Raw genomic sequence first — 26,055 nt, forward strand, 5'->3', positions numbered from 1 at the left:
TGTCTCGGCCTCCCAAAGTGCTGGGATTACGGGCTTAAGCCACTGCACCTGGCCAAGTTTGCAAAGGTTTTGACTGGTGGTAGTTGGGATGCCTTTTAAAACAAAACAATATTTAAAATAGTCCCAAGTAAGGGGCTTGCCTTTGGAGTGATGGAAATGTTTTGGAATGAGACAGAGGTGGTGAATGTACTCAATACCCCTGAGTTGTTCACTTTAAAAGGTCCATTTTGACTAGGCACGGAGGCTTACGCCTGTAATCCCAGCACTTTGGGTAGTTAAGGCCGGAGGATTTCTTGAGCCCAGGAGTTTGAGGCCAGCTTGGGCAACATAGTGAGACCCCATCTCTACAAAAAAAGATATTTAAAAATGAGCTGGTTTTGATGGTGTGCATCTGTGGCCCCAGCTACTTGGGAGGCTGAGGTAGGAGGATCGCTTGGGCCTGGGGCTAGAGGCTATAGTAAGCTGTAATCACACTACTGTACTCCAGCCTGTGTGACAGAATGAGACCTTGTCTCAAATATAATAGTCCATTTATGCTACTCTTTTTAATTCACCAAATTATTTTAGAAATATATATACCTGAAATTGAATAGAAATATACCAGAAATATGTTTACTGCTTATGTGGTATATGGTTGCATAAATATACACACAAACGCTTCGCCTGTGGGCAGCATCCTCTGAGTGGTCTTGGGGAAGTGGGGGTCTCAGGGGTCTTCAGCTGGACTTGTTAGGGCAAAGATGCTCACCACCTTGTGCCCCCTCAGGTGCTGAGCCCGGAGACTCTAACCTGCAGGCCAGGGATCTGGGTTTCTTTTCAACCTGATTTTATTAAAAGTCCCCTGAGCATTTTCTCTTCTGATGTTTGTCTGCCTCCTGAAATAATGAGTCACATGGGCTGGAGGCACTGACCTGCCCAGACTCATCAACATCTATTTCCCTTTATCTTTTAGAGAGAAATGATAGTTTCTTCCCCAAGAATAGTGGCTAGGGGCAGACCATCTGATAAATAGATGTGATTAATAATGAATTAATTAACATCACCTTTCAGCTGACAATGAAGAGAAGCTTCCACACACTAGGTGCACGTACGTGTGTGTATGCACCTGCGTGTGCGGCACACAGCGTGCACGTGTTTGTATGCATGTGTGCATGTCGGCCTGTGTGTGTGTGTGTGTGTGTGTGTGTACTTGGCCACACATGCATCTGGAGGACCTGGGAAGGATCTCCACGAGGGAAGGAACGTGAAGTCAGATGCACCACCCACTACACAGCTGCCTGCGACTTGGGGTTTTATCCATTATACGAAGTTTTAACGCCCCAGGGAGCCCATTTCTCAAAGAAGCTCTTTGGAGTATATGTTTGCAGACTCCTTTATAATGTGAATAATCATTTTCTAATTCCTGTTTGGAAAATTAATCTTCTCGTTTCTTAGAGTGTAGCATAGCGTTTTGGAAATAGGGTTGGTGGCTAATGCCTGTCTCAGTATTTGCAAACAGGCTTGAGGGACTGGTTATGGTTTTCCTATGCAATGGAATGATATTCAATCATGAAGAATGAGGTTAATAGCAACCTAGAAATATGTTCCTGAGAATACTGTCTAGCAACAACAGGTTACAAAACAAAATATATATGTATATACATATACACGTAAATATATGTATATATGTACATATATTTGTATATAATATAAATATATATACATAGGTACCTATATATTTTGATATATATGTGTATATATATAAATATATATAGCATGATCCTGTTTTTACAGAGGGATTTTCATACTCTTTTGGGTTAAAAATTATTGCTAGAAGATCACACACACATCACACATGCACCGAGGTGTGAGCTATGGTTATTTCTGACAGATTGTTGCTTCTTTGTTTTTCTTGTCTGTATTTTCCAGAAAAACATCTATTTCTTGTGTAATAATAAAAATATACTGACCTGACTTTAATTGAAAAAGAAAATTATTGATCTTACTGAAGGTCCCCAGACCCTCCTAACCCCAGGGGAGGGAAGATGATGGGATTAGAATAAGAGGATGGAAGTCAAACCTGGGGTCCCTGTTCTTGGTTCCAACTCTAAGATTCTCGGAAGGTGCTGGTGGCTGTTGGGTTACAAGAGGGAGAGCTGGCCGTGAAACGGGCACCGTGTTCTCGAGGCACAGTCTTGCTTACCCCTGCTTGTGTCTGCGGGAGAACCAAATCCCTCACCTCCTTCACTTGCCTCCTCCCTCCACCGTGTCTCACACTGGAGCACTCCATCATTTTCCACGGACGCCATCCTGAGCCCCGTGCTTAGAGGGCTGGGTGGACTCCGCTGTGGCCCTGCTCTCAGAGGATGCTGTTTCAGCAGGGGTGGGGGGACTGCCGCCTGGCCAGGGCAGGAAGCACAGCTCTGGCTATTTTTAATCAATCATCAACCCCTACGATGGTGGCCCCCAGTGGCTCAGTTCCTGAAGATCAGGCAGATGAAGCAGAGCCAGTAAAGGGTTCTTGCCTGTGTGGTGGGGAAAGGGAGAGGTGGGGGCAGAGGGCTTGGAACCCTGCGACCAGCCAAGCCCTGCCATCGTAGCTATTACTGGGATGAAGGGATCAGTTTCGTCCTGCCTTTCAATCATTATGTTTTTCTTTTCTACCCACCCAACTTCCCAAAACAGAATCAGATGAGAAACCCTAAAAGGGTCCACCCTAAAAATAATCAGAAAATAAAAAACCCTAAAAATAATCAGAAAAATCGAGACGACGCACAGCCATCCCAACGGGGCTTGCTGTTTGGTTTCAGAGCCCCGTGTTTCCACCTACATTTCCCAAGACAGGGCAGAGCCCCGCCCCCCTTGTCCGCCTCCTCTGGACAGACAGACGTGAAATGCGCTCGGCTGCCCCCTCCAGCGAGCCCCCGAACAGGGGAGAAAGACTTTGGGGAAGTCATGGTCACATCTTTCTGCCTCTCCCTTGGCCCTTTGTCTTCCTCCCATACAGCCTGTGTGGGCTGGGGCGGGGGCTGGACCAGCTGCACAGCTCTGAGCTGAACAAACTCCTGAAAGGGCAGGGAGCCTCCACTGGGCCATTTTTCAGATTTTAATTCCATTGAATGAAACTTAAAAAGGCCTTTTCGTTTGCTCAGCCTGAATTCCCTCTCTGCCGTGGGCAGCCAGCCTCCCTCCAAGGAAAGCAGAACAACCAGCTGAGAGTGCACAACCTGGCTAACCATCCAGGGCTGACCTACCGTAGCCTCTAGCGTCCAGCCCTGAGCAGCGGTTGTGCGAGCCAGTGACTGGAGGCTGCCCAAACTCTGCCATCACTGGCCGCCGTGCTAGAGCTCAGCTAGGGTCGAGTTTCACAAAAGCCGCAGCATCCACAGTCTGACTTCATGTCCAGCGGGTGAAAGCCAGAAAACATAGACGAAATCTAGCCAACAGGGCCCCATGCTCCATAGAAAACATCCTGACCTGAGGCCTACAGGCAGCGGCTGCTGCGGCCAGATAACCCCAGCCTGAGCCTCAGCTCGGCCAGTTCCCAGCTGGGTGGCCGTGACCTCCCTGAGTCCTGCTAAGAGCACCCACGCACGGCAACGGCGGAAAGTAAATGAGACAGGGCTGTGAGACATTTCCCCAACCCAAGCCATTCAACAATGCTAGCTGACAATGCGCCAGGCCAGGGCGCCTCACACATCCATGCAGAACGCCAGCCACGGCCCGCACGCGTGTGACTCTCTTGGAATTCAGCTAATCAGGTGCAATGGAGCCTGCTGCCAGCCCAGCCTGGCACACCTGCCCTTGGAAGCGCCCCTCCCCTCACTGCTTTGTTCCTGGGGCTCCCTTGCCTTACTGTTTCCAACTCAGGTTAACAATTCCTGCCGTAGCCTCCAGGCCTGGGAGAGGATGAGGGTGGGGTCTTCCTCGGGGGCCATCCCAAGGTCACTTCCTCCCTTTCCCTTCCACGCTGCTGAGTCGGCAGAAAGACGTGAGAGGGTGCAGGCAAGAAGGAAGGTGCCAGAGGTCCAGGGTGCCCTCCCTGCCTCCCTCTCTCTGCTGCCCAGATGCCAACAGCCCCACCTGAGCCAACCTCCTCGGCCTCCCGTGCCGGGTGCCCTCCTCTACCCCCAGTTTGACAGCACCTAGGAGAGCTTTGCCATGCCCGGTGCTCAGACCTGCCAGCCTGGGCGTTGGGCCTCTGTCAGGGGGAAGATGAGAGGCTGGGGGAAAAGGGAACCCCTCTCCTGGTCTGGGGCCCGACATCCACGACTCTTGGAGAGTCTGGGAGAGTCTGGCCCCAGGCTCTCTGAGGGAGTTTTCTTTGATATTTATTAACCCACTTTCTCTCCTGGCACTCGGAGTAAGGAGAGAACCTCAGCCAAGGCTATTAATAGGCTAAGGCCATCCCTGGGGAGAAGAATGAGCTCATACCTACAGCACAGGTGCCAAGTATAATAAAGGTTTCCGACTCAGGCCTAAATATAGGCTGCGGCCACCTCGGGGCGCAGAAGGAGGGCCTCGCGTGAGCTGTGCGTGTCCGCCCTGTTGCCATCCAGCTGGCCACTTGGGCAAAGCTTTTTGACACCTGTGCCCAGGACAAGCTCTACCAGGAGAAGATCTTGCGGTCACGCAGTCCTGTTCTATCCTAGGTCAGCCCCAGTGGGAGCCACCCAGGAGGCGGAGGAGGTGAAATGACATGCAATATAAATGACTCCTGTAAACAGAGAGTTTAATAAAAAGGCAGTGAGGGAATTTATGGGCAACCCAAGGATAATTAAAATTATTTATCTACTTACCTCCCTTGCTGGCTGATCAGTCTATTAATTATCTATTATACACTCACTGATTTGCATTTTAGTGAGGGGACTAGAGAAGGGCAGGTGAAAAGCACAGAGGAGTTGGGGAACCCCATGGTGGGGATCCTCCTCTCTGCAGACCAAAGCTCCCCCTGCAGACACCCTCACTCATCGCCCCTCACGGCGGTGGGCCGCCCCGAGGCCTGGGAGAAGCCCCCATCTGAGAACCAGCTCGGGGGGAGCAGACAGCACTGCGTAGAGAGGTTCATACCTGTTTGCAGAGGGCTGACTCCAGGAGCAGGTTCCCAGACGGAGGGGCTGCAGACCAGCTCTGGGAAAATGGTGGCAGAATTTCCTCTGGCTGTTCTGACTTCACGCTGCATTTTAAAAAGAAAACAAGAGAACAAAACGATTTTCAATCTCTGAATATCTGGAGTGCATCAGACGCACGCTCTCCCGCACTCTTGATTGAAAATATTACAGGACAGAGTGTCACGGGAACTATGTCTTTTGAACGATACAAACAGGAGTGCGTTAGGCTGGGAGAAGCTGCAAGAAGGTGTCCTTGTCTACCTCCTCACGGGTAGAAGATGCTTCCAGCTCTGCAGCCCCGGATATCGCAGGTGAGACTCACGGTATCAAAACCGAAGCTGGGGCCAGAGGGGAGAGTGCCAGCAGGTCACGGGGTCAGGCTGGAGGTTGGACTGATGGGGGAATGGCCCAATCGCCTGTCCCCAAGGTGGGTCCCCGGTCTCTCTCACACCGGCAGAGCCTCCTTGGGGATGAATCCTCAGCACCAGCCCCATTACCAGGCCCAGCTCCCGAGTGCTGGGCTGCATCCTAGAGGAAATTGTAACAGCCGGCGTGGGTTGAGCAGCCCCCGTGGTTTGCACTTGTGGCCTAGCTAGGTCCTCGATGGGAAGCAAGGCTGTTTTCTCATCAGATCCCATCAGGGTCACGAGCAGCCGTGAATTCTCCTTCTTGGTCTTAGGCTTTTCCGGGGTTGACAGTGTGAAGGCCTCTGGCCACCAGGCCTCCCTGCTAGACACTGGGTGGGGGCAATGTCAACGGGGCACCTGGCTTCTGCCTGTTAGCGGCTCACCCTGCTGATCTGTGTTGGCTGTGAGCAGGGACTGAGTCAGCCATTGTCCGAGTGTTTCTGTTCCCTCAAAGGCCGCATGTGATGGTATTTGAAGGTGCGGCCTTTGGGAGGTCATAAAGTCATGAGGGTGGGGCTCTCTGAATGGGATGAGCGCCCTCATAAGAGTGTCTGTCTCCCTCTCTCTCCTCTTTCTCCACCTACCCCCCCAATCCCCCGGTGACAATACACCAGATCTGCTGGCACCTGGATCTCGGATTTCCCAGTCTCCACAACCGTAAGAAGTAAATGTTTGTTGGACCAGACGCGGTGGCTCATGCCTGGAATCCCAGCACTTTGGGTAGCCGAGGCGGGGGGATCACTTGAGGCCAGGAGTTTGAGACCAGTCTGGCCAACACGGTGAAACCCCATCTTTACTAAAAATACAAAAGTTAGCCGAGTGTGGTGAGTCCCAGCTACTAGGGAGGCTGAGACAAGAGAATCGCTTAAACCTGGGAGGCAGAGATTGCAGTGAGCTGAGATCACACCACTGCACTCCAGTCTGGACAACAGAGCAAGACTCTGTCTCAAAAAATAAAATAAAATAAATTAAAATAAAATAAAAGTTTATTGTTTAAGCCACCCAGTCTATGACATCTTGTTAGAGCAACCCCAGCCTGCTAAAACAGAGCCTCACGTGGCTTGTGTTCCTCAAAGCACCTGAGAGTGGATTTTGCACAGGAAGGAGGAAGGAAGACAGGGCAGGAAGGGGGTGTCACATGATCAGGGTCTCCACTGAAACTTTGGACTCTTCCTCCCTCCACCTCTCCTGAGACTTCCTCTCCCACACCGTGGCTCTGGCCCTGTGGGCACCGCCCCATCCCCTGCATACGCCCCACCCTCCCACTCCCAACGCTGCTTCTCACACCTGCTCCTTGCTCCCTCTGCCCCACCCATGGGGGCCTTCTGGTTGGATTTGACCTCAGGGTCCTTGCACATGTTGTCCCCTCCTCCAGGTGTTACATGACACCTGCTTGTCCAGGCCTCCTCTCGGAGAAGCCCCCAGCCGTTGTATCGGAAGCCCCCGCCCCATCCCTGCTGCTTCTGCTCAGGACCTGTCGCACCATAATATGGTTTGGCTCTGTGTTCCCACCCAAATCTCATCTGGAATTGTGATCCCCACGTGTTGAGGGAGGGACCTGGTGGGAGGTGACTGGATTATGGGGATGGTTTCCCCCATGCTGTTCTTGTGATGGTGAGTTCTCGTGAGATCTGATGGTTTAAAAGTAGTTGGCAGTTCCCCCCTCGCACTCATCTCCTGCCACCATGTAAGACGCACTTCGCTTCTCCTTCACTTTCAGCCGTGATTGTACGTTTCCTGAGGCCTCCCCAGACATGAGGAACGGTGAGTCAATGAAAGCTCTTTGCTTTATAAATTACCCAGTCTCAGGTAATTCTTCATACCCCACAGTCATAAAGTAGTGTTGTCATTGTCTTCATTTGTGCACAAGGCCCTAAAATGGAAGTTTCCCAAGGACACGTGGAGCTGCTGCGCGGTCTCTGTACCGGAGTAGGGCCTGGCAAGCCGCAGATGCTCAGGGAATGAGGAACGAGGGATAAACGTGTGAATGCACGGCTACCCCGGACACGGTATTCCAACTCCTATTCGCACTCCCTACCAGTAGCATGGCCTCCTTATCATACATTCCCCACCCTGTCCCTAGAGTAGATTTTTAAAGCACAAAGTTGTTTAAAATCCCTTGAAGCTCCCTTCAAGGCCTGGGGGTTAAGTCCAGATTCCTGAGCCTGGGGGTCCAGGCCCTTCACAGTCAGTTTTACCTCCTTCCCAGGGTCCTCTCCCCATGACCTGTGCACACTTCAGCCCTGCCAGCCCGCCCAGGCCAGGGCGAGACCTCCTCTGTGTCCCTAGAGCAATCTGTCACCAAGCTCAAGGCTCCTGTAGAGTTTTTTCTGCACTCCTCCGAGCACAGGCTCCCATGGGCCCCTCCCACCCCGTCTCTCTTTTCTCTCCTACCCACCCCCTAGCTCTGTCCTGCTTCCAGGACAGTCAGCAGCGGCTGTCCATTTCCCCACTGCCAAGGGCCCTGTCCTGTCAGGGAGGTGGAGCTCCTGCAGGCTTACAGAGGAGAAGGACCTCCGCCCTCCTCCTGCATTCCCCAGCCTCTGTCCGGGCCTTTCTGTGGAGGGAGCACGGCTCCATTTCTCACCGGTAGCAGACAAGTCACCCCTCAGCGCTGCCTCAGCATTAAACATCTAATGCAAGTCAGGAGCCCATTTTCCATAACACACAGAAACATTGCTGTTTCCAGGAGTTTACTGCCCTCTAGGCCCATCCATTGAACCCTGGTCATCAGCTCTTGGGGTCTTGGGGCATTTGATGGTCAGTGTTATGCATCCACTTGGCCAGGCTCTCGTCCCCTGGGATTCAGTCCAGCACAAACCTAGGTGTTGCTGGGGTGGTACTTGGTAACTGTGGCTAATGCCTAAAGTCAGTTGATTTCAGCACAGGATATGGCCTTTCTTAATGTGGGCAGCTTCATCCAGTCAGTCGAAAGGCCTTAACAGCAAAAACTAAGGTTATCTGGGGAAAAACATGCTGCCTCAAGACTGCGACACCAGCTGGGCACGGTGGGTCACGCCTGTAATCCCAGCACTTTGGGAGGTTGAGGCAGGTGGATCACCTGAAGTCAGGAGTTTGAGACCAGCCTGACCAATATGGTGAAACCCCGTCTGTACTAAAAATACCAAAATTAGCCAGGCATGGTGGTGGGCACCTGTAGTCCCAGCTACTCAGGAGGCTGAGGCAGGAGACTCACTTGAACCAAGGAGGCAGAGGTTGCAGTGAGCCGAGATCGCACCAATGCACTCCAGCCTGGGTAAGAAGAGCAAGATGCCATCTCAAAAGAAAAAAAAAAAAAAAAAGACTGAAGCACCAATTCCTGCCTGAGGTTCCAGCCTGTCCACCTATCCTACAGAGTTCAGATTCGGCAGCCTTCACAACAACATGACCTAATTCCTGAAAATCTGTCTGTCCTATCTATCTATCTATCTATCTATCTATCTATCTATCTATCTATCTATCTATCTATCTATCTATCTATCTGATCTATCTAACCTATCTACCTACCTACTTACCTACCTACCTATCTAGGGCCTCTGGGATCTCTCCCAGATTGGGTTCCTGGAGCTGACCCTGTCCATCAACAGAACCAGACATCCCACCTCCCCATGTTCTGCCCAGCATGCAGTCTTGGCTGGTGGAATATGAAGTTGTGCCCCATGATGGCAGAAACAGGGAAGGGGAAGGAGGCAGCCCGAGGCCTCCTGTCTGCTTGGGGGCAAGGACTGCACTTTCACGAACCTGGAACAAACTGTCCCTCCTGAACCTAGGTAAAGTCAGGCACAGCTGTGATGAGGACAACCCAGGTGCCAGCTTCACTCGGACCTGAAAATCCCTCCCCGTCAGAGCTGACATTTCAGGACAGGTGTCTCCCCTCTCCCTTCTCCTCCTGCTTCCTGACTATCGCTTCCCAATTCTGATGATGTATCAATAACTGCAAAGCAAAATGCCACAGTTAGCAGCGCTACTGTACTGTAACTAATCGTTTTCTGAATCGATTCTCAGGGTTGTGTGTGCACAGCGAGGTGGGGCTGCCTCTCCAAAGCCGCTGCAGCCTCCAGGAATTAGGCACACCAGGAGAAGTTTCAGGAGACAAAGAAGAGGGCTGGGAAGAAAAGGGGAGCAGGCAGGGGGAGAGACAAGGAAAATAGCAGATTTTTTTAAAAAGAGGGCGAGGGGAGATTCTCAATGAGACACAGCCGGCGGCAGCAAGCCATAGCCTGACCCGCCTTTCTAGGGTGCAGCAGAGATGAGGAAGGGGCTGTGGCCTGAGCCCTTTTGATGGGATGAGGTGTGGTAGGCAGGAGGCAGGCCACCAGATGCACTGCGAGGGCAGGAGCATGAGTCTGCTGGGCTCTGTCCTGTGCTCTTAGAATGTCTGAGTGAGGATACTAGGCCAGACCAGACCAGGGTCCCCAAAGTGGGGGCAGGTGGTGGGGCTGGCTGTCAGGTGACAGGTACCTTCCTGGGATGGGGACACAGGGGAGAAGGCAGACTACTGTACACCCACCTGTTCGAAGCAGCAAGAAAGACTCAGGCCCAGGAAACCCTCCAGCTCCTTCATGCATATAAAAAGACCTCAGGGGTCTCCAGAGCTCATGCACTTAAGATTTTATTGGCTTAATAAACTATGCTGCTGCTGCCCGCGGGTCTTCCTTGGCCTGAGCACATGTGAGGATGGAGGGGCAGCTCTCTGCGGCTGCTGTAGTCTCCTCGAGGGGGAGAGAGCTGGTGGGAGTGGGAGAGAAAGGACAGGCAGCTTAGACAGAGCTGCAGGGCCACACTGGGACCCAGGGAAGCCCTTTCTGCAGCATAACTCATTAACCCTTCCAGTGACCCTAGGAGGAAGCTGAGATGTAGGATGCTGGGAGAGCCACTCCAAGGCACACGGCCTGCATGCTGGCAGAGCTGCGACCCAAACCCAGGGAATCTGGCTAGAGAGCCCAGCGTGGCACCTCCACATTGCTCTCGCTCTCACTAAGGTCAGCCAGCTGCAGACTCAGTTTCCCCATCTGCAATGTGAACTCTTTCATAGCTGGCCCCCTTTGCTTCTAGCACTTCCCAGGCTCTTGCATACCCCAGTGGGCTGAGAATTATCAAAGGGGTAGGGCAGACAGGGCTGGGGGAGGCCTGACCTGACTCCAGGCCCTTTCGTGAAGTACCAAAGATGGGACAGATGTCCCCACAAACGTCCAGAGCACGGACCTCCCCGTGAAGCACAGTGAATATAGCGGCCTGGGTCCATGCCTTACTTCTTCACTCACTTATTCATGTACTCATTCATTTAGCCAACCTATGCTGGACCTGTTTACCTGTTCCCACCCTGAGGTCTCACCCCAGACCCTGCTGCAGGTCCCAGGCCCAACCATCCAGGGCTCTGGTCAGTGTAGGGGAGCAGCCAGAGCCCCTATAATCCTGATGAGAGTCCAGTAACACACTCAGGGGAGTGAGGGAGGGATGGGCTGCACGGGGCCTCATCTTTTCTTCCTGGAGATAAAGTGAGGCCAGGCCAGGCCTGTGCTCTGCCATGGGTACCCCTTGCTCAGAGCCTCCCCTTCCCACTCTCAGATCCTTGGGGGCTGTGGCTTCAGATCCCTGGGGGCTGTGGCTTCAGCCCCAACCTCCCAGCAAGGTTCCTGGGGCAGCAGCATCTCTGCCTAGGGGGGCCACTTGCTCCCAAGTTTTAGAGCCCAGATCTTGAGCCTACCACAACCCACCAAGACGAGAGGAACCTCTGCCTCCTCTGTCCTCCCACCTCCGGGAGCTGCTGTGTGGCCACACCAAATACCTTCCGCCTCTGAAAAGAGGAGGCTGTTTATCTTCACTTGCATGTCTGGCTGTTGCCCGCAACTGCTGGGAGGGTCCGTGGTCCTGCTAACTGGCCTGGGGGCCCAGGTAGCCAGAGAGCCTCAGAGGGCAGCGAGGGGTCACAGCCCTGACATGCCATTTCAGTCACAGGCTCACGATCATTCATTGAGGGGGCTACGGACAATGGGGTCTAACAAGAAAGCCCAGAAGTTTCTGAATGGGTCTCACTTACGGTTTGTTTGTTTGTTTGTTTTCTGAATGGGTCACTTTTGTTTCTTATTTTCTGAACGGGTCACTTACGTTGTTTTTTTTCCTGAATGGGTCACTTAGGTTTTTATTTTCACTAAAACAGCTTCATGTTTTGCTCTAAATCTTAGTGAGGTACAGCCTGCTTTCCCGAGTGAGAAAGTAGGAGCTGGGGTGACCGCGGCTCCCTGGGAGTGTGGAGGACCCTGAAACCTGCTGAGAAGCAGAGGAGAGAGGCATGGCAGTCAGGCAGCCGCAACAAACGCAACATGCCAGAGCCGGGCTCTCTCGTGGGTACAGTGAGAACCATCAGCCTCAGTGTCAGTGATGCTGGGAGGAGACTGAGATCACATACAGAGCTGGTGGGACAGGCAGGTCCAGATGCCCTCAGCAGGACCCGGACAAGACTGGCCACTCGCAGCCAGGTACACGCCTGAGACAGGAGGCAGCCACCAAGACTCACTCGGCACTCTCCAAAATAGCCGCACTTTGCAAACCACTGGGAGTTTCATGAATGAAAGAGTGGACAAAGAAAATGGGCAGAGTTTTTAAGTCAGATTCTCTACAGTAGGTAAAAGGAAGGTATCAGAAACACACCCAAGCTGCAGAAACCATGTTCAGTCAAAGAGGCGAGTTGAAGAAAGAGGCCATACATGTGCATTTGAAGAAGACAAAACAGTGTGAGCTCTGGTCCATGCTTACATGTGTGTGCAAGTGCTTTTCTCAAGGGACAGAAATAATAGATGCCAAATCGATGCTCAGAGCGGCCTCTGGGTGTGGAGGGTAATGGGGCTGGTTGTGCTGGAAGGAGACTTGGACTTTGTCTGTGATGCTTCCTTCCTTTTTTTTTTTTTAAAGACTAATACAAGAGAACAAAGTGTTAGTTATTGTTTGTTTGTTTGTTTGTTTGTTTGTTTGTTTTTTAGACGGTGTCTCGCTCTGTCACCCAGGCTGGAGTGCAGTGGTCGGATCTCAGCTCACTGCAAGCTCCGCCTCCCGGGTTCACGCCATTCTCCTGCCTCAGCCTCCTGAGTAGCTGGGACTACAGGCACCGCCACCTCGCCCGGCTAGTTTTTTGTATTTTTTAGTAGAGACGGGGTTTCACCGTGTTAGCCAGGATGGTCTCGATCTCCTGACCTCGTGATCCACCCGTCTCGGCCTCCCAAAGTGCTGGGATTACAGGCTTGAGCCACCGCACCCGGACGTTAGTTATTGTTAATTGCAGGTAGAGGAAGATAGATATTTATCTTTTACCTCAATTATAAAAATGCTCCAAAAATGTTTTGAGATGAGCATGGTTAGATTGATGGCCCCCTGCAGGAGTGACAGACCCTGATTATACATGCATGACACAAAGCTGGTGTCAAAAGCACAGTGTTTTATATGATTAGTGGCTCCATAGAATCTCATCGGTTGGTGGCCTGACGACCAAGTAAATGGATGATGTACACGATGGTGTGATTCTGGAGGGAGCCACTTCCCAAGAGGAAGGGAAAGCCATTTCATCCCTAGTGACGGCCTCTAGACTCTAGACCATCTGTATCTCCAAGAGCTAGGCTCCCCTGCATCCTTCTCTCTAGGGACTCAGACCCTTGTCTTCTGAGCAAAGCATTCTCCATACTGAGAAAGAGGTCAAAAGCTGCTGGATGCAGAGGTGGCTTTTCCCTCTTCTTCTCACGCCACCATCTGCAGGCTGACAAGGAAGCCAGAGGGGATGTGAAAAGAGCCACCTCTCCCATCCCCCAACAGATGGGACCCGCAGGGGTTGGGGGGAGAGCGGTGTCTCCCAGGCTGTGCCTTCACACTTGCTGGCCACTGCAGCCAGACAGATGTGCACCCTGGTCCTTGCTTTGATCTCACACGGTTACACTTTCAGTGTTACAAGCTCATAAAAGCCGCATGATCAAATTCCAGGTCATTACTCAAGGAAAGGGACCCCTCTGTGGTCGACAGCAACAGTTTCAAACCAATTAAAACAAGCCTGGCGTTTCTGCGGGCTGCCGCCGTGCCGCCACCCTGGGGGTCTCCGAGGGCCTTGCTTGCAATGAGCAAGATGCAGGAAATGTTAATGGAGACGCTTAAATGGCGCGCCGAGGGGATTCTGGTAAATAAGGCCACGCGGAAGGGGCTGGGGAGAGGCCTCCCGAGCTAACCCTGGAGGAAACTTCAATAAACACGAGATTGGATTGGAAACAATTCACTCCGCAAGGGGTGGGTCTGCCGGCAGCTCTGGGAGGGGTCTTTGGGGGAGGAAAGCTATTTCATTTCCTATTAGTTCCCCTTTGCAAGTGTCTGTACCCCCTGCTGCTGGCACTGGAATCTGCCAAGGCCTGACAGCACCCACTGAGCAGGCTGGGAGCACCAGGGTATAATTTGCCAAGTAAAAATTGGAGAGGGCAAGACAGGCTGCGCAGAAGAGGAGAAGGTGTGGCTGGTGATGGTGGAGGGTAGAGGGGCTGGGGCTGAGGACGAGGCTATGCAGTGGCTTTGTGACTGTCTGGCAGTTGCTCTGAACTCTTGCTCTTCCCTGTTTCGGGAAAATTGAATATCACCCATGAAACAAACAGAGAAGTTTCCAGAGAACACCACCCCAAGCCCAGGCCAGCAAGTAGGTGGGGCCAGGCCAGCAGGCTGTGGGCAGTGCTGCCCAGTTCAGTGCAGACTCTGGGCCCACCTGAGTTGTGGGCAGCCCCCTTGGGCAAGGCCTATGGCTACCACCTCTGCTCCCAGCCAGGGACTGCAGCTCATAGCTCTGCTCAGTGCAACAGAAGGAGCTCCAAATGTGAGAAAGGGAGGGAGGGTCTCGAGCTAAATGGCAATGTAAGGAGCCTGGGCTCGCAAACCTGGGTGCTTCCTCCCAGAGCCCCTCCCCACAAGGCCACCATGGCCTCAGACCCCTGCATATCTGCTTTTGTGGGCCTAATCTTACAGCCGAAATAACAAGTCTCATTTCAGTGATGGTTTCCAGATTTAGCGAATAAAACTCCTGGATATGCAGTTAAATTAGAAATTTCAGATAACAGATAATGTTTTCGTTGTTTTAGTGTAAGTTCATACTGTGCAATATTTGGGAAGTATTTATATTAACCATTTTTCATTGTTTATCTGATATTCACATTTAACCAGGCACCCTGTATTTTTATTTGGCGACTCTAGCTTCCAGCTGCTAAACACGCACAGGTGCACACAAAACATGCACACTCACCCACACATGTGCACACGCACGCACACACACACACAGATGCGTGCAGACACCTGCACGCACATACATCCTTCAAAGAAAGGAGCTGATCCTCCATGAAGACCGACCAGGAGCTGGCATTTTCCATATGCTCCCTCACGGAACACTCCTCCCATCTCCCCCACGGCCACCCCCCTCGTTCAGACAAAGAGGTGCAGACTCTAATTGCCACTTTTTCAAGGCCACACAGTCAGCACACGGTCCGGCTGAAATTGCAGACCCAGTTCATCCGTATTCCGAAGTCTGCACTCTTTCCACCAAACCAGACCCAATGCATCAAATTGTAGATGTTTCTTTTCAAACAGAATGGCCATAAGGAAGTTGCTATTGATTCTGCAGTCAGGCCAATGGCCTTGGCTCAGACCCACGTGGACCTTAGAACAAAGACGCAGATTGGAGCTGGTGAAGCCCCGTGGGTTCAGCCTCACCGGGGTTCACCTGTGGGGCTCAGGGTGCGCGCATCTGGCTTCCACCCAGAGGCTGGTGGTTTGGGTCCACCCTGGAGGGTTCTGCTGGCAATCGAGTCCTGAGCAGGCATCAGCAGCAGCACCGATGCCCGTGGCAGGGCCTTCTAGCGAAGGGGATGTTTCTCCCCTGGACGCGGTCTCAAACGCAGAGGGGACAAACACAGACCTGAAATTGTCTGCAGATTGACAAGGAATCCCTAAACTCTGGCTTCCACTAATTAACTAGCTGCTTTCCAGGTAACTAGTAGGTACTTTAGACACTTCTATGTAAGAATCACACTCTTAAAAAAAAAAAAAAGAAAAAGAGGTACAACCTTCGATGAGGCCAAGGTGAACCTCAGGGTGCCAACTTGTCTACCTGGGCCGTCCCTTGGCAGGGAAAGAGATTCGATCTGGCTGGCAAATCTTGTTCTTTATGTGAGCAGGACAATTCTCAAGTAATACGCTAACTTCCCTATCTTGAGTTGTCGGTTTCATGATGATTTTTCTAGGAATGGAAGTTAAGCTTGCTGTTTTGTCATTTCTAGAAACGTCTTTACCCCCTTTAAAAAAAGTTGGCTATGGATTGGGAAAAACCTCCAGCCCGTTGTCACTCTGGCCTCAGCTCCTAAACTGCCTGGCTGCTGCTGACAAAGCTGCTGAGTAGACAGAGCTTACAACTGAGGAGGTGTCAGCCGGAGCCCTTGCCATGGCGATGGCTGATTCCTGTCATGAATGGAACAGGAGAATTTTGGGCCTGAAGATCTGGATGCTCCAAGTGGTGTTTGTTCAGCCAGTGGCCAAGAAGAAGTCCAGCAAGGAGGGAAGAGGAGAAGGAGGTCTGTGTGCTTCACCCCAAACTCCAACACAAAGGATGCTGCTGATCCAAAATCCAGGAAATGAAACTGCTGGGGGCAGAGGAGCCTGGGAGGTGTGGGAAATGCAAACGGCAGCAAATCTCCCCACTTTATCTTCACAGCCATCACCCCCCCGCACCATGTGGCTTCCCCTCTCAGCAATGCAGTTGAGCAATGGTCTGAGCCACGCCACAGTGGTGAGGGTTTCATGATTCGCCTGATGAGAGGTTTTGCTGGCAATATTTTTACTGGCAAATTTCATACTAAGAGTTGGGTGTTGAAATTTGACTGTGAGACCGGGCGCAGTGACTCACGCCTGTAATCCCAGCACTTTGGGAGGCTGAGGCAGGCAGATGACGAGGTCAGGAGATCGAGACCATCCTGGCTAACATGGGGAAACCCTGTCTCTACTAAAAATACAAAAAAATTAGCCAGGTGAGGTGGCGGGTGCCTGTAGTCCCAGCAACTCAGGAGGCCGAGGCAGGAGAATGGCATAAACCCGGGAGGCGGAGCTTGAGTGAGGGGAGATGGCACCACTGCACTCCAGCCTGGGTGACAGAGCGAGACGAAAGAAAGGAAAGGAAAGGAGAGGAGAGGAGAGGAGAGGAGAGGGGAGGGGAGGGGAGGGGAGGGGAGGGGAGGGGAGGGGAGGGGAGGGGAGGGGAGGGGAGGGGAGGAGAGGAGAGGAGAGGAGAGGAAAGGAAAGGAGGAAGGAAGGAAAGAAGGGAGGGAGGGAGGGATGGAGGGAGGGAGGGAGGAAGGAAGGAAGGAAAAATAAATTTGACTGTGGAAGGAGGGAAGGCGTGGGGTGGGCGGAGGGAAAGGAAGCCAGCACCGGATGTGGTTCTCCTGGAGGCAGCCCACTGGAAAAGCGGATTTCATTATAGTCAGGTGGTTGTTTTTTAGGTGACCTACTTCCCAGATGGTTTTTCCCGCTTTTCTTTCCTGTTACAAAGTTTTGACATATTGGAGCCAGGAAGGAAGAAAAGTCACGCTATGTCACCAAGAAGCAGGGGACCCAGGGGCTCAGTGATCCACAGCAGAAAGGAAGAGGCGAGGAAGGTAGGAGACGCAGAGAAAGGAAAGAGGCAGAACGGGGACTGGCAGGAGAGAAAGACGGCATGGGGGCTCCTGCAGGTACAGAGATGAAGCCCTGTCCTAGGAGGTCCCACTTGTGCTGCCGGAGTGGTGATGACCCAGGGCTCAGCCTGGGTTCTGGCTCAAAGCTGAAGACCGACTGACCTCCTTTCAGCCTGAGCATCCTGAGAGAACCCCCACCAAGAGCAGCCTGGGCCGGCTGGTCTTTTCCGGGCTGCTGGTCTATGTCTGGGCCGCTGGTCTTCTCTGGGCTGCTGGTCTATGTCTGGGCCGCTGGTCTTCTCTGGGCTGCTGGTCTTCTCTGGGCTGCTGGTCTATGCCTGGACCGCTGGTCTTCTCTGGGCTGCTGGTCTTCTCTGGGCTGCTGGTCTATGTCTGGGCCGCTGGTCTTCTCTGGGCTACTGGTCTTCTCTGGGCTGCTGGTCTATGTCTGGGCCGCTGGTCTTCTCTGGGCTGCTGGTCTATGTCTGGGCCGCTGGTCTTCTCTGGGCTGCTGGTCTATGTCTGGGCCGCTGGTCTTCTCTGGGCTGCTGGTCTTCTCTGGGCTGCTGGTCTATGTCTGGGCCGCTGGTCTTCTCTGGGCTGCTGGTCTATGTCTGGGCCGCTGGTCTTCTTTGGGCTGCTGGTCTATGTCTGGGCCGCTGGTCTTCTCTGGGCTGCTGGTCTTCTCTGGGCTGCTGGTCTATGTCTGGGCCGCTGGTCTTCTCTGGGCTGCTGGTCTATGTCTGGGCCGCTGGTCTTCTTTGGGCTGCTGGTCTATGTCTGGGCCGCTGGTCTTCTCTGGGCCGCTGGTCTTCTCTGGGCTGCTGGTCTTCTCTGGGCTGCTGGTCTTCTCTGGGCTGCTGGTCTTGTCCAGGCTGCTGGTCTTCTCTGGGCTGCTGGTCTTCTCTGGGCTGCTGGTCTTGTCCAGGCTGCTGGTCTTCTCTGGGCCAGCTTATCTTCTTCAGTGGCATGCGGGAGGCTTGAGTGGCTGGTGTCTCCTGAGACTAGAGACCTTTCCAGAAGGCTGTGGTGGACTCACTTCCTGACCACTGCTGGTGTGGCTCCTGGAGGGAGTGGCTGGAATTCACTCCAGCGTGGAGCCCCTCTTGGTGCTGACCCTGATCCCAAGCCACCAGAGGGACCTCCCAGGACCAGAGGGGCACTGCTGGCAGTCCAGATCCCTACGAGCGCCGGCAGTCTCTGCCAGAGACAGATCTGAACACCTTGGCCATGCAGCAGGATCCCAGGTGGTGCCGCTTGGGGCACAGACTGGAGAATGCCCATCTGGTCATTTCCTGCCTTCAGGCAGTAGCCCTCATTAACGGCTTCTGGTTCTGTGAGAATCAGTGCTATTTTAAACACTTCCCAGCAGGGAACTGCCTATACTTGCCCTCCCTTGGCAAACCCTGCCCATATCTAACCAGCCCTACTGCCAGAATGCGTTCTTCCTCCCACCTCTCCAAAATCCTTTGCAATGAAACCACGAGTCTGTCCCCACACTCTGTTCAGAGAGTGGCTGCTCACCACCCTCTGGGCATTGCCAGTAGAGCCTTGGACTGAAACCATGCAGCTCCCCTCGGGAGCCCTGCCCGCCTGCTCTTGGTGTGAGTCCGTCTTCCCCCTAAAACCTTGGAACAGAACTGCCACTGTTTGCAGCAAAAACAACTTTGAGGGGCTGTTCCAGGTCTCAGAATCAGAGTCCGGCTCTCGCCATCGCTAACAGGTGGGGGGAAAACAGATTCTTCAGCCTCCTGAGAAGCCACCTTCTCTGCACATTCAGAGTCCAGCACATTCTTCCAAAATCTCCCATCACGGCAGCACTGGATCCTCAATGTAACTGGTGGTTCCGCCTGGAGCCATCCACAGATGCCTGAGTGTCCCAAGGGAGTAGGTCCTAGAGGCCCCCGTGCCATGGCCAATATCCACGTGCCACGAGGCAGCTCAGTGATTGGATGGGCGGCCTTTATGTTGCAGATTGAGATGGTCTAAAGCACAGGCCAGATGAGAACTGCAATGGGCTCAAAGGCCGTGCAGGAGCCCAGGGCACAGGGACGCCACAGTCTTCTACGGGCTCATTTTCCTTCTACAATGTACAGTGATGCCGGAGTCTCTACCTCATGTCTTCCCTGTGTCTGCACCAACTCCTCAATGTCAGGGAAAGAAAACGAACAGAAAATCAGGACACTCTTGCAATGGCAGCAGGACGTACAGAGGCTATGGCAGCTAGGTCCCCTGAGCCAAATGTTCAACTATACCCCTCCAGGTCCGGCCCCAACACGCCCACTCCTAATTGGAACCGGCACACAGGAGCCCTTCAGAGCATGACACACACACACAGACTCTAAATTTCCCATGGAGTGCAGGTGAGAAAGTTCTCTTCTAAACGGTGGCACTGTGGCAGCTTTACCTTCGCCAGTGTCCTAGCAGACAAGAGAGATGTCAGAGGCAGAGGGAAGGAAGCGGTGGGTCTTCAGCAGGCACAGAGGACCCCATAAGGTGCACGGCACAGGATGCCAAAGAGCTGGAATTGTGAGCCAGGATTTCAGGAGTCTGGTTTTGTTTTTTTGTTTTTTTTTGACAGAGTCTCTGTCTGTCACCCAGGCTGGAGTGCAATGGCACGATCTTGGCTCACTGCAACCTCCGCTTCCCTGGTTCAAGCAAATCTCCAGCCTCAGCCTCCTGAGTAGCTGGGACTACAGGTGCACACCACTGAATTTGGCTAATTTTTGTATTTTTAGTAGAGATGCGGTTTCACCATGTTGGCCAGACTGGTCTCAAACTCCTGACCTCAGGTGATCCACCTGCCTTGGCCTCCCAGAGTGTTGGGATACAGGTATGAACCACCACCTGGCCTGGCCTGCCTGGCCAGGAATCTGGATTCTAATGCAGGAGCTATTCTCAATGTTACCTGCACACCAACAATTATAAAATAAATATAAAAAGTGACACAGAAAAACATCAGAGCCAGGAAAGAAGAGATGGGTGTGATGAGGAGGGGCAAGAGGACTCACAGGTGAGGGTGGGTTTTGAGCTGTGCTTCATAAAGAGTAAAAAATACAGGGGGGCAGGGAGAAGAGGGGCACCTCAGGAAAGAAGGGAGAGAGAGACAGCAAGATCGAGAAGCCGCTCTGTGGAGCAACCTGGTGTGCAGTGAAGGGTGGGGCTACGGGCTCTGAACCAGAATGCTGAAGGACTGGGGGAGAGTTCCAAGTCATTAAGTGAGATGGCACAGGTGGGGCGCCCAGGCAAGCTTCCAAGCACAGAGCTTGGCACCAGCACGCCCGAGTAGAAGTTAGCTGTCTTCCTCTCCCTTGTCCATGTCAAGCGTAACAGATTGGGCTAGTAGATGGCAGAGCTGAGGACCTGGCTGGAGAAGCTCACTTTCCCAGGGAAGATGGAACACGTGTCATGCAGCATCTAAAGGCAATGGTGGCCAAGCACGACCCTGAAGGGTTGGGGTACAGCCAGAGGCACAGCTGGGTCTCCAGCCACTGAGACAGGGACTCCTAGACAGCAGCTGAGGATGGACCAAGGAGCTTCTAGGGGTCTGGGAAGCCCCCTCTGGGCCTGTGCATTCATATATGCATGCCCCAGAGGGAGGATACCAGGTTTGTTTTGGGTTCTCAAGGGAGGCCTGTGATGTTCAGTGAGCTGACCAGCAGTACTGTAGCTCCCCAAGTCCCTTGCCCAGAAGCTGCCTTCCCAGCTGTCTACACAGTCAACTGTCTACACAGCTCAATTGCAAAGCACCTAGACAAGCGTATTGGATTGCTGGCACTGCATGTGGCCAGCTGGCCCTGAGTTCACTTGTCACAAGCATTAGTTTGCAAGTAAGAAGTACATGGGGGCATTGTGCTGAGGGACATGAGGCTGGGAACCAGGCAGCCCTGGTTTAGACAGATTTCTGAAAGCCTTCCTTGGGAGGGGGCTCCTTCAAAGCTTTCGGCTTTTCTAAGCCTCATTGTCTTAGGTGGCAAAGGAAGATTATTGATATTCTGATCCCATTGTCACTGGGACTGGAAATGATGCTGGTGAAAGACACACAGCACTGGCATGCAACAGGAGCAGATTTGCTATTGTTTTCCATAATATCAAGAAAAACAATGCGCTAGGGCATCTCGAGGAAGCTCCCTGGGTCTGGAGAGTTTATTTCCAGGAGCCGCTTACTCTCTCAGTGTTTGTGCTGAGCCATTGCTGTGGCAGAGACATGGGATGGATGCTCTCCCAAGTTCATGACCATCCCCAGAGCAGTTTTCCTGGAGACGGAGACACGATAGCTGGTTACAAGATGTCCACTGTTTTGTGAAGTAAGCTTTTAGGCACCACCTTGCCACCCTGGGTGATGATAATGGTAGCACGTTTTTGCAGCCAAGAGATGGGCTGTAATGGCAGCTGAGGCCACCAACAGATGCAGGGTACTCAGTGACTCCACCTGCCCACCCAGCTGGACCTCCTCCCCAAGCCTCTCTGCAGTGGGGGCTCGCTCCTGACCTTCGTCCTGTGTTTGACGCTGCCAGGATTACTGAAGAGGTGGTGCCCTGCTCAGCTCTGTTCTGCCTTGGCCAGAGATGGCCGCGTGCCAAGAGCTGGCAAGAGAGGCATGTTCTGCCCGTGGCCGATGGTGCGTGGAGCAATGCACCAATGCGAGCCCGCAGTGAGGGCTGATTACCATGCAGATGCAAGTGGGCGAATGGAGACCAATTGTTCGGGCAGATTGCTTGCTGTCTAGCTAGAGAGGCATGGTGAGAACTCAGGATCTTGCATTTCCAGGCTATTTTGCAAATCTTCAGGTGCCCATTTCTAGGAGGAACTAAATCACTCAAGTGCTTCTGTGGTGTTGGGTGCAGCAGGTGGGAGATGGAAAGCCCACTTCCTCTTGCTAAGCCATTTACAGGGGTCATTGCTGTTCCTGGGAACTTGCCAGAACCACACAACTCGCCTTAGCTCTGCATCCTTCAGTGGGTCAGGCCTGGGGACTGCCACCCTCTCAGGGCCTCCCTGCAATAGGAAAGGACTGAGGGATGAGAAGGGAGTCACTTGTCAGCCTGCAGTCATCTGGGAAGGAACTGGCTTTGGGGACGTGGGCCACTGTCACAGCCAGGAGGAGCAGCAGTACTTTCCCTCTGCTTCCAGAGCAATCTGCCGTGGCCCCGTGGCAGCCTCAAAGCTGGCTGACATCTGGCAAATGAGCGTGGGATGCAGCTTGAGCTTCCAAAGTGTGCATGCTCCCTTCTCGGGAGACCCCAGGGGCTCAGGAAACCTCCGAAGTAAACTCTGTTTTCAAGGGCTAGTAAGGAGACACAGTCAGCACACAGCCCTCCCATTGGCAGTGCCCCTTTTTGGATGGAGGGCATATAGCTCATCCCCACCTCCTGGAAGTAGCCCCTCTGGTGGGCAGACAAGCAGCTGATGTGGACAAGCATTTATGCAGGTGAATCTGCAGGTAGCCCCCAGCTCTGCTGCTCGGAAAGCCTCCCTGACCCATCTGGAGTTCAGAGGAGCTGGCTCCTGGGTGGAGGGAAGGGAGGCCCTTGGAGTGGGGATCCTGGACAGGGGAGAGCAGGCAGCCTTCCTGCTGCAGTGCGGCCACAAGCCACCACCTGGCAGAGCAACCTGCACCTGTAGGAGGCAGACGCTCATTCATCACCCTTGAAGTTCAGCCCTTGCTTCCTCGGCCTCTGGGCAGGCAGAGAAGCAAGGAGAGGGCTGAAGGGCCATGAAATATTGCCCACAGTCCAAGGTGGGGTCATCATCCCAAGGACTGTCCTCTGCCTGGGATTTTCTTTAGGCTTCTGTGCAAAGACAGGAGCTCAGTCCCCGTGTATCAAAGCAGGAGGTGTCTAGAAACTGCAGAGGTTTAACGCACTCAGCGTGGAGCAAACTCAACCTTGATGACTCTCTAGAAAACGTCAAAGCCCCTCACAAATGTTGAGGCCTGAGCCAATTTTCCCCCAGCCCTGGGCAACACCACCCCGTACCCATTCCTGCTATGTGCTGGGCCCTGCATCGGGGAGGAGCAGACGGAAGAAACTGAGCCGAAAGACAAATGGTGGTAGGGAGCTGCCTCCTTTGCATCCCCAGCTCCCCTGGGTAGGCTTATCACTGGAGATTCCACAGGTGGGCCAGGGCAGCCTGTGGGGTGCAGCCTTCCCTGGAGATGAGGAGTTTACAGCTCCCTGGGCTCAAATGTGGTGGGAGATTTGAAGACTTGGGTCATCTCATTGAAAGAAAAAGCTATGGCATCAGAGGGACTAATTTGAGGAGCCCGGCAACATTGTGGGGAAATCTACTTATCCCTAAACGTCAACTACCCAGTTAGTTACATTTTCCCAACCAAACAGCCCCATTGACCTCAATCCTCCGTGTGGGAGACCTGACAGAGCGTCGTCCTTGGAATGGAGGGAAAAGGAGACCAAGGGAGAGTGTCTTTAAAAGGTCACTCAAAGCCACCTTTTCTTAGGACATTACCACCTCCTCACCCTGAAAAAATAACCAATCAATAAAAAACAAAAAGCACAACCAAAATGTTAAGTACAGCTGCAACGGCTCCTCCCTCTCTCCTCTTCCCTACCTCCCCCTCCGTTGCCTCCCTGCTTTGAGCTCCAACCTCTTGGATATTTATCGTTTGCTCCCTCCTAAATCATTCCTGACGGCTGGACTGCTCACACTCCATTACAGGGAGAGGCTGTGCGGAGTCGCAGTTCCGTTTAGCTTGCAGAAAAAGGAGCCTCCTAGGAAAAACCCACCCGGGAGCTGTCCGGTGCTGAACTCCGGCATGATGGACGATTATGGACCATCTGCACTTTCAGAGGGGGATAGATTTATGAGCGGGAGAGACAGCTAGAAGAGTGTCCATTACTATAACTCACTGCCCTCTTCAGAGATATTCTAATCAGGCATCCTTTTCTACCACCGAAAGGCCCAGGTTAAGAACTAGCAAGAGGGGAAATCAATTACATACTTCAGGGGCGGTTTTTTCCAGAGCATCACTGTCAACGGTGTTGGGGGTAAGGGCATCAGGAGGGCGGGGGTGGGGGTGGATGGTGGGAGGCCCCTCCACCTGCCAGAGCAGGCTTCTCATCAGTATTTCCTAGCATCTCTTGTCACACCACTGCTCTTGATTTCTTGCAACTGGTTGAGAAGCCAGGAGGCGCCAGGATGTCCCTCCCTTCTCGCCCTGCACGGATCTAGTTGAGATTTACTGACAACCCAGGACCATGCAGAGGGTTGCAGTGAAAATATCTGGGTCTTCCTGGTCACCCATGCACTTTGACACTGATGTGCACAGGGGAAGGGAAGAGAGTGAGTCTCAAGGGGACGCCGGCCCGGGGTCAGGCACTACACTGGATGCCCTCTGTATATTGTTTCACCATAATCTCATTCCTATTTTATAGGTGAGAGAACAAAGGTCCATGGAGGTGCCAGGTTTCCAGCCCAGGCCTGCCCAACCTCTCTAGACAACTTGTAGGCACAGTTGGCAGTGCAGAGGTGCCGAGCTCCCTGCTCCCCAGCTCCTCTCCAGCAGCATGACTCCCGACACATCTCCTCTGGACCCAGACCTCCCACCCTCTGAGGTGGCCTCAGTGTGAACCCCCAGGCCCTGTCTACGTGGACCTCAGCCCCCTAGAAAAGACAGCTACAAACAGACTTCTCCCATTTCCACAGGACTTCAAAGTTCACAAAGCACTGTGACACTACTGAATCTGACCACAGTCCAGTGCGGTGGGCCCAAACAATAATTTTAGCCCCATTTTAAAGATGAGGACACTAAGGCCCAGAGAGGTTAAGTGGCTTCCTTGAAGCTGCACAGCTCACCAGGAGCCAAGCTGGAACCAAGCCCATGCCTCCTGGCTCTGCAGTCAGGCCTGTCTGGCCTCATTCTCTGCTTCCCAGGAGGCTGCTCTGAGCACGGTCACCCTTGAGCATTTCCTTCCCTAGGGATTAGCCTGGGCTGGCCCTCCCTACAAGGCTCTCCCTCTATGGTTCCAGATCTTCTTTCCTTTGTCCCTTCCCTTTCCTTGAATCACCACCAGGTCAGAGAAGACTGGATTTTAAGTCAGGCAAAGGGATGATCACAGCCTTGAGGGTCTCCTTGGTTCACACCTCTCTGGGAAGGGTGAGGCCTCCAGCTCACAGGGGGACCTTGGCAACCTCATGAGCCCTGGCAGAAGCTCTGAGACTCCAAAGGCCCTGGACATCAGGAAATTCGCCCCACCTCCTGCCAGGACCCTGCTGTTCTCCAAAATGATGGGCCAGTGACCTGAGCGATGGTGTCCAGCTCAGCAGCAGTGACCAGGGACAAGTGCTCCAGAGCCAGGTCCCAACAGCGATGAGATCAGGCTGCAGCTGAGAGCAGCAGAAGTTCAAGGGGTCTTTCTTTTGTTGCTTTTATTTTTATTTATCTTTCTAAAAAACTACAGTCCTACCTGCCTCACCTGGGAGCTCACCTGTGACTTTTTCACCAGGGAAAATACTTCTGGTTTTGCCAAGCCTGCTACAGTCATCCACTTTACTCCTTCTCTCGCTTTTTTTTTTTTTTTGAGATGGAATCTCGCTCTGTCACCCAGGCTGGAGTGCAATGGCACCATCCATGTCCCGGGTTCAAGCGATTCTCCTGCCTCAGCCTCCCGAGTAGCTGGGACTACAGGCACGTGCCACCATGCCTGGCTAATTTTTGTATTTTTAGTAGAGACAGGGTTTCACCATGTTGGCCAGGCTGGTCTCGATCTCCTGACCTCATGATCCACCCACCTCGGCCTCCCAAAGTGCTGGAATTACAGGCGTGAGCCACCGCGCCCGGCCTTCCTTCTCTGTCTTATCCATATAAACATTGATGACAAAAGCTGACCTTGTTCCGGGCAATCGGGAAAGGTTTTCTGC

General features: G+C 53.0%; 1 protein-coding gene and 1 long non-coding RNA gene across 40 annotated transcripts in view; one reads left to right on the forward strand and one right to left on the reverse strand.

Annotated features, from left to right (window-relative positions):
- Positions 1-26,055, reverse strand: part of RBFOX3 (RNA binding fox-1 homolog 3) — a 523,127-nt gene that overhangs the window by 212,843 nt on the left and 284,229 nt on the right. For 37 of the 39 annotated variants that reach the window (XM_077969019.1, XM_077969040.1, XM_077969017.1 and 34 more), the window contains one exon: positions 5,050-5,155. Coding sequence is in view for 2 of the 39 variants with exons in the window: in XM_028835580.2 (XP_028691413.2) it covers positions 5,050-5,155 (106 nt within the window). In the remaining 37 variants the exon portion in view is untranslated. 39 annotated transcript variants of the gene reach the window in all.
- Positions 17,788-26,017, forward strand: LOC144336037 (uncharacterized). The gene is made up of 2 exons (XR_013407432.1): positions 17,788-19,538; positions 24,570-26,017. It is a non-coding gene; the product is annotated as an uncharacterized LOC144336037 (long non-coding RNA).

Source organism: Macaca mulatta, chromosome 16 (genome assembly GCF_049350105.2).
Source record: "Macaca mulatta isolate MMU2019108-1 chromosome 16, T2T-MMU8v2.0, whole genome shotgun sequence".
NCBI classification, from domain to species: Eukaryota; Metazoa; Chordata; class Mammalia; order Primates; family Cercopithecidae; genus Macaca; species Macaca mulatta.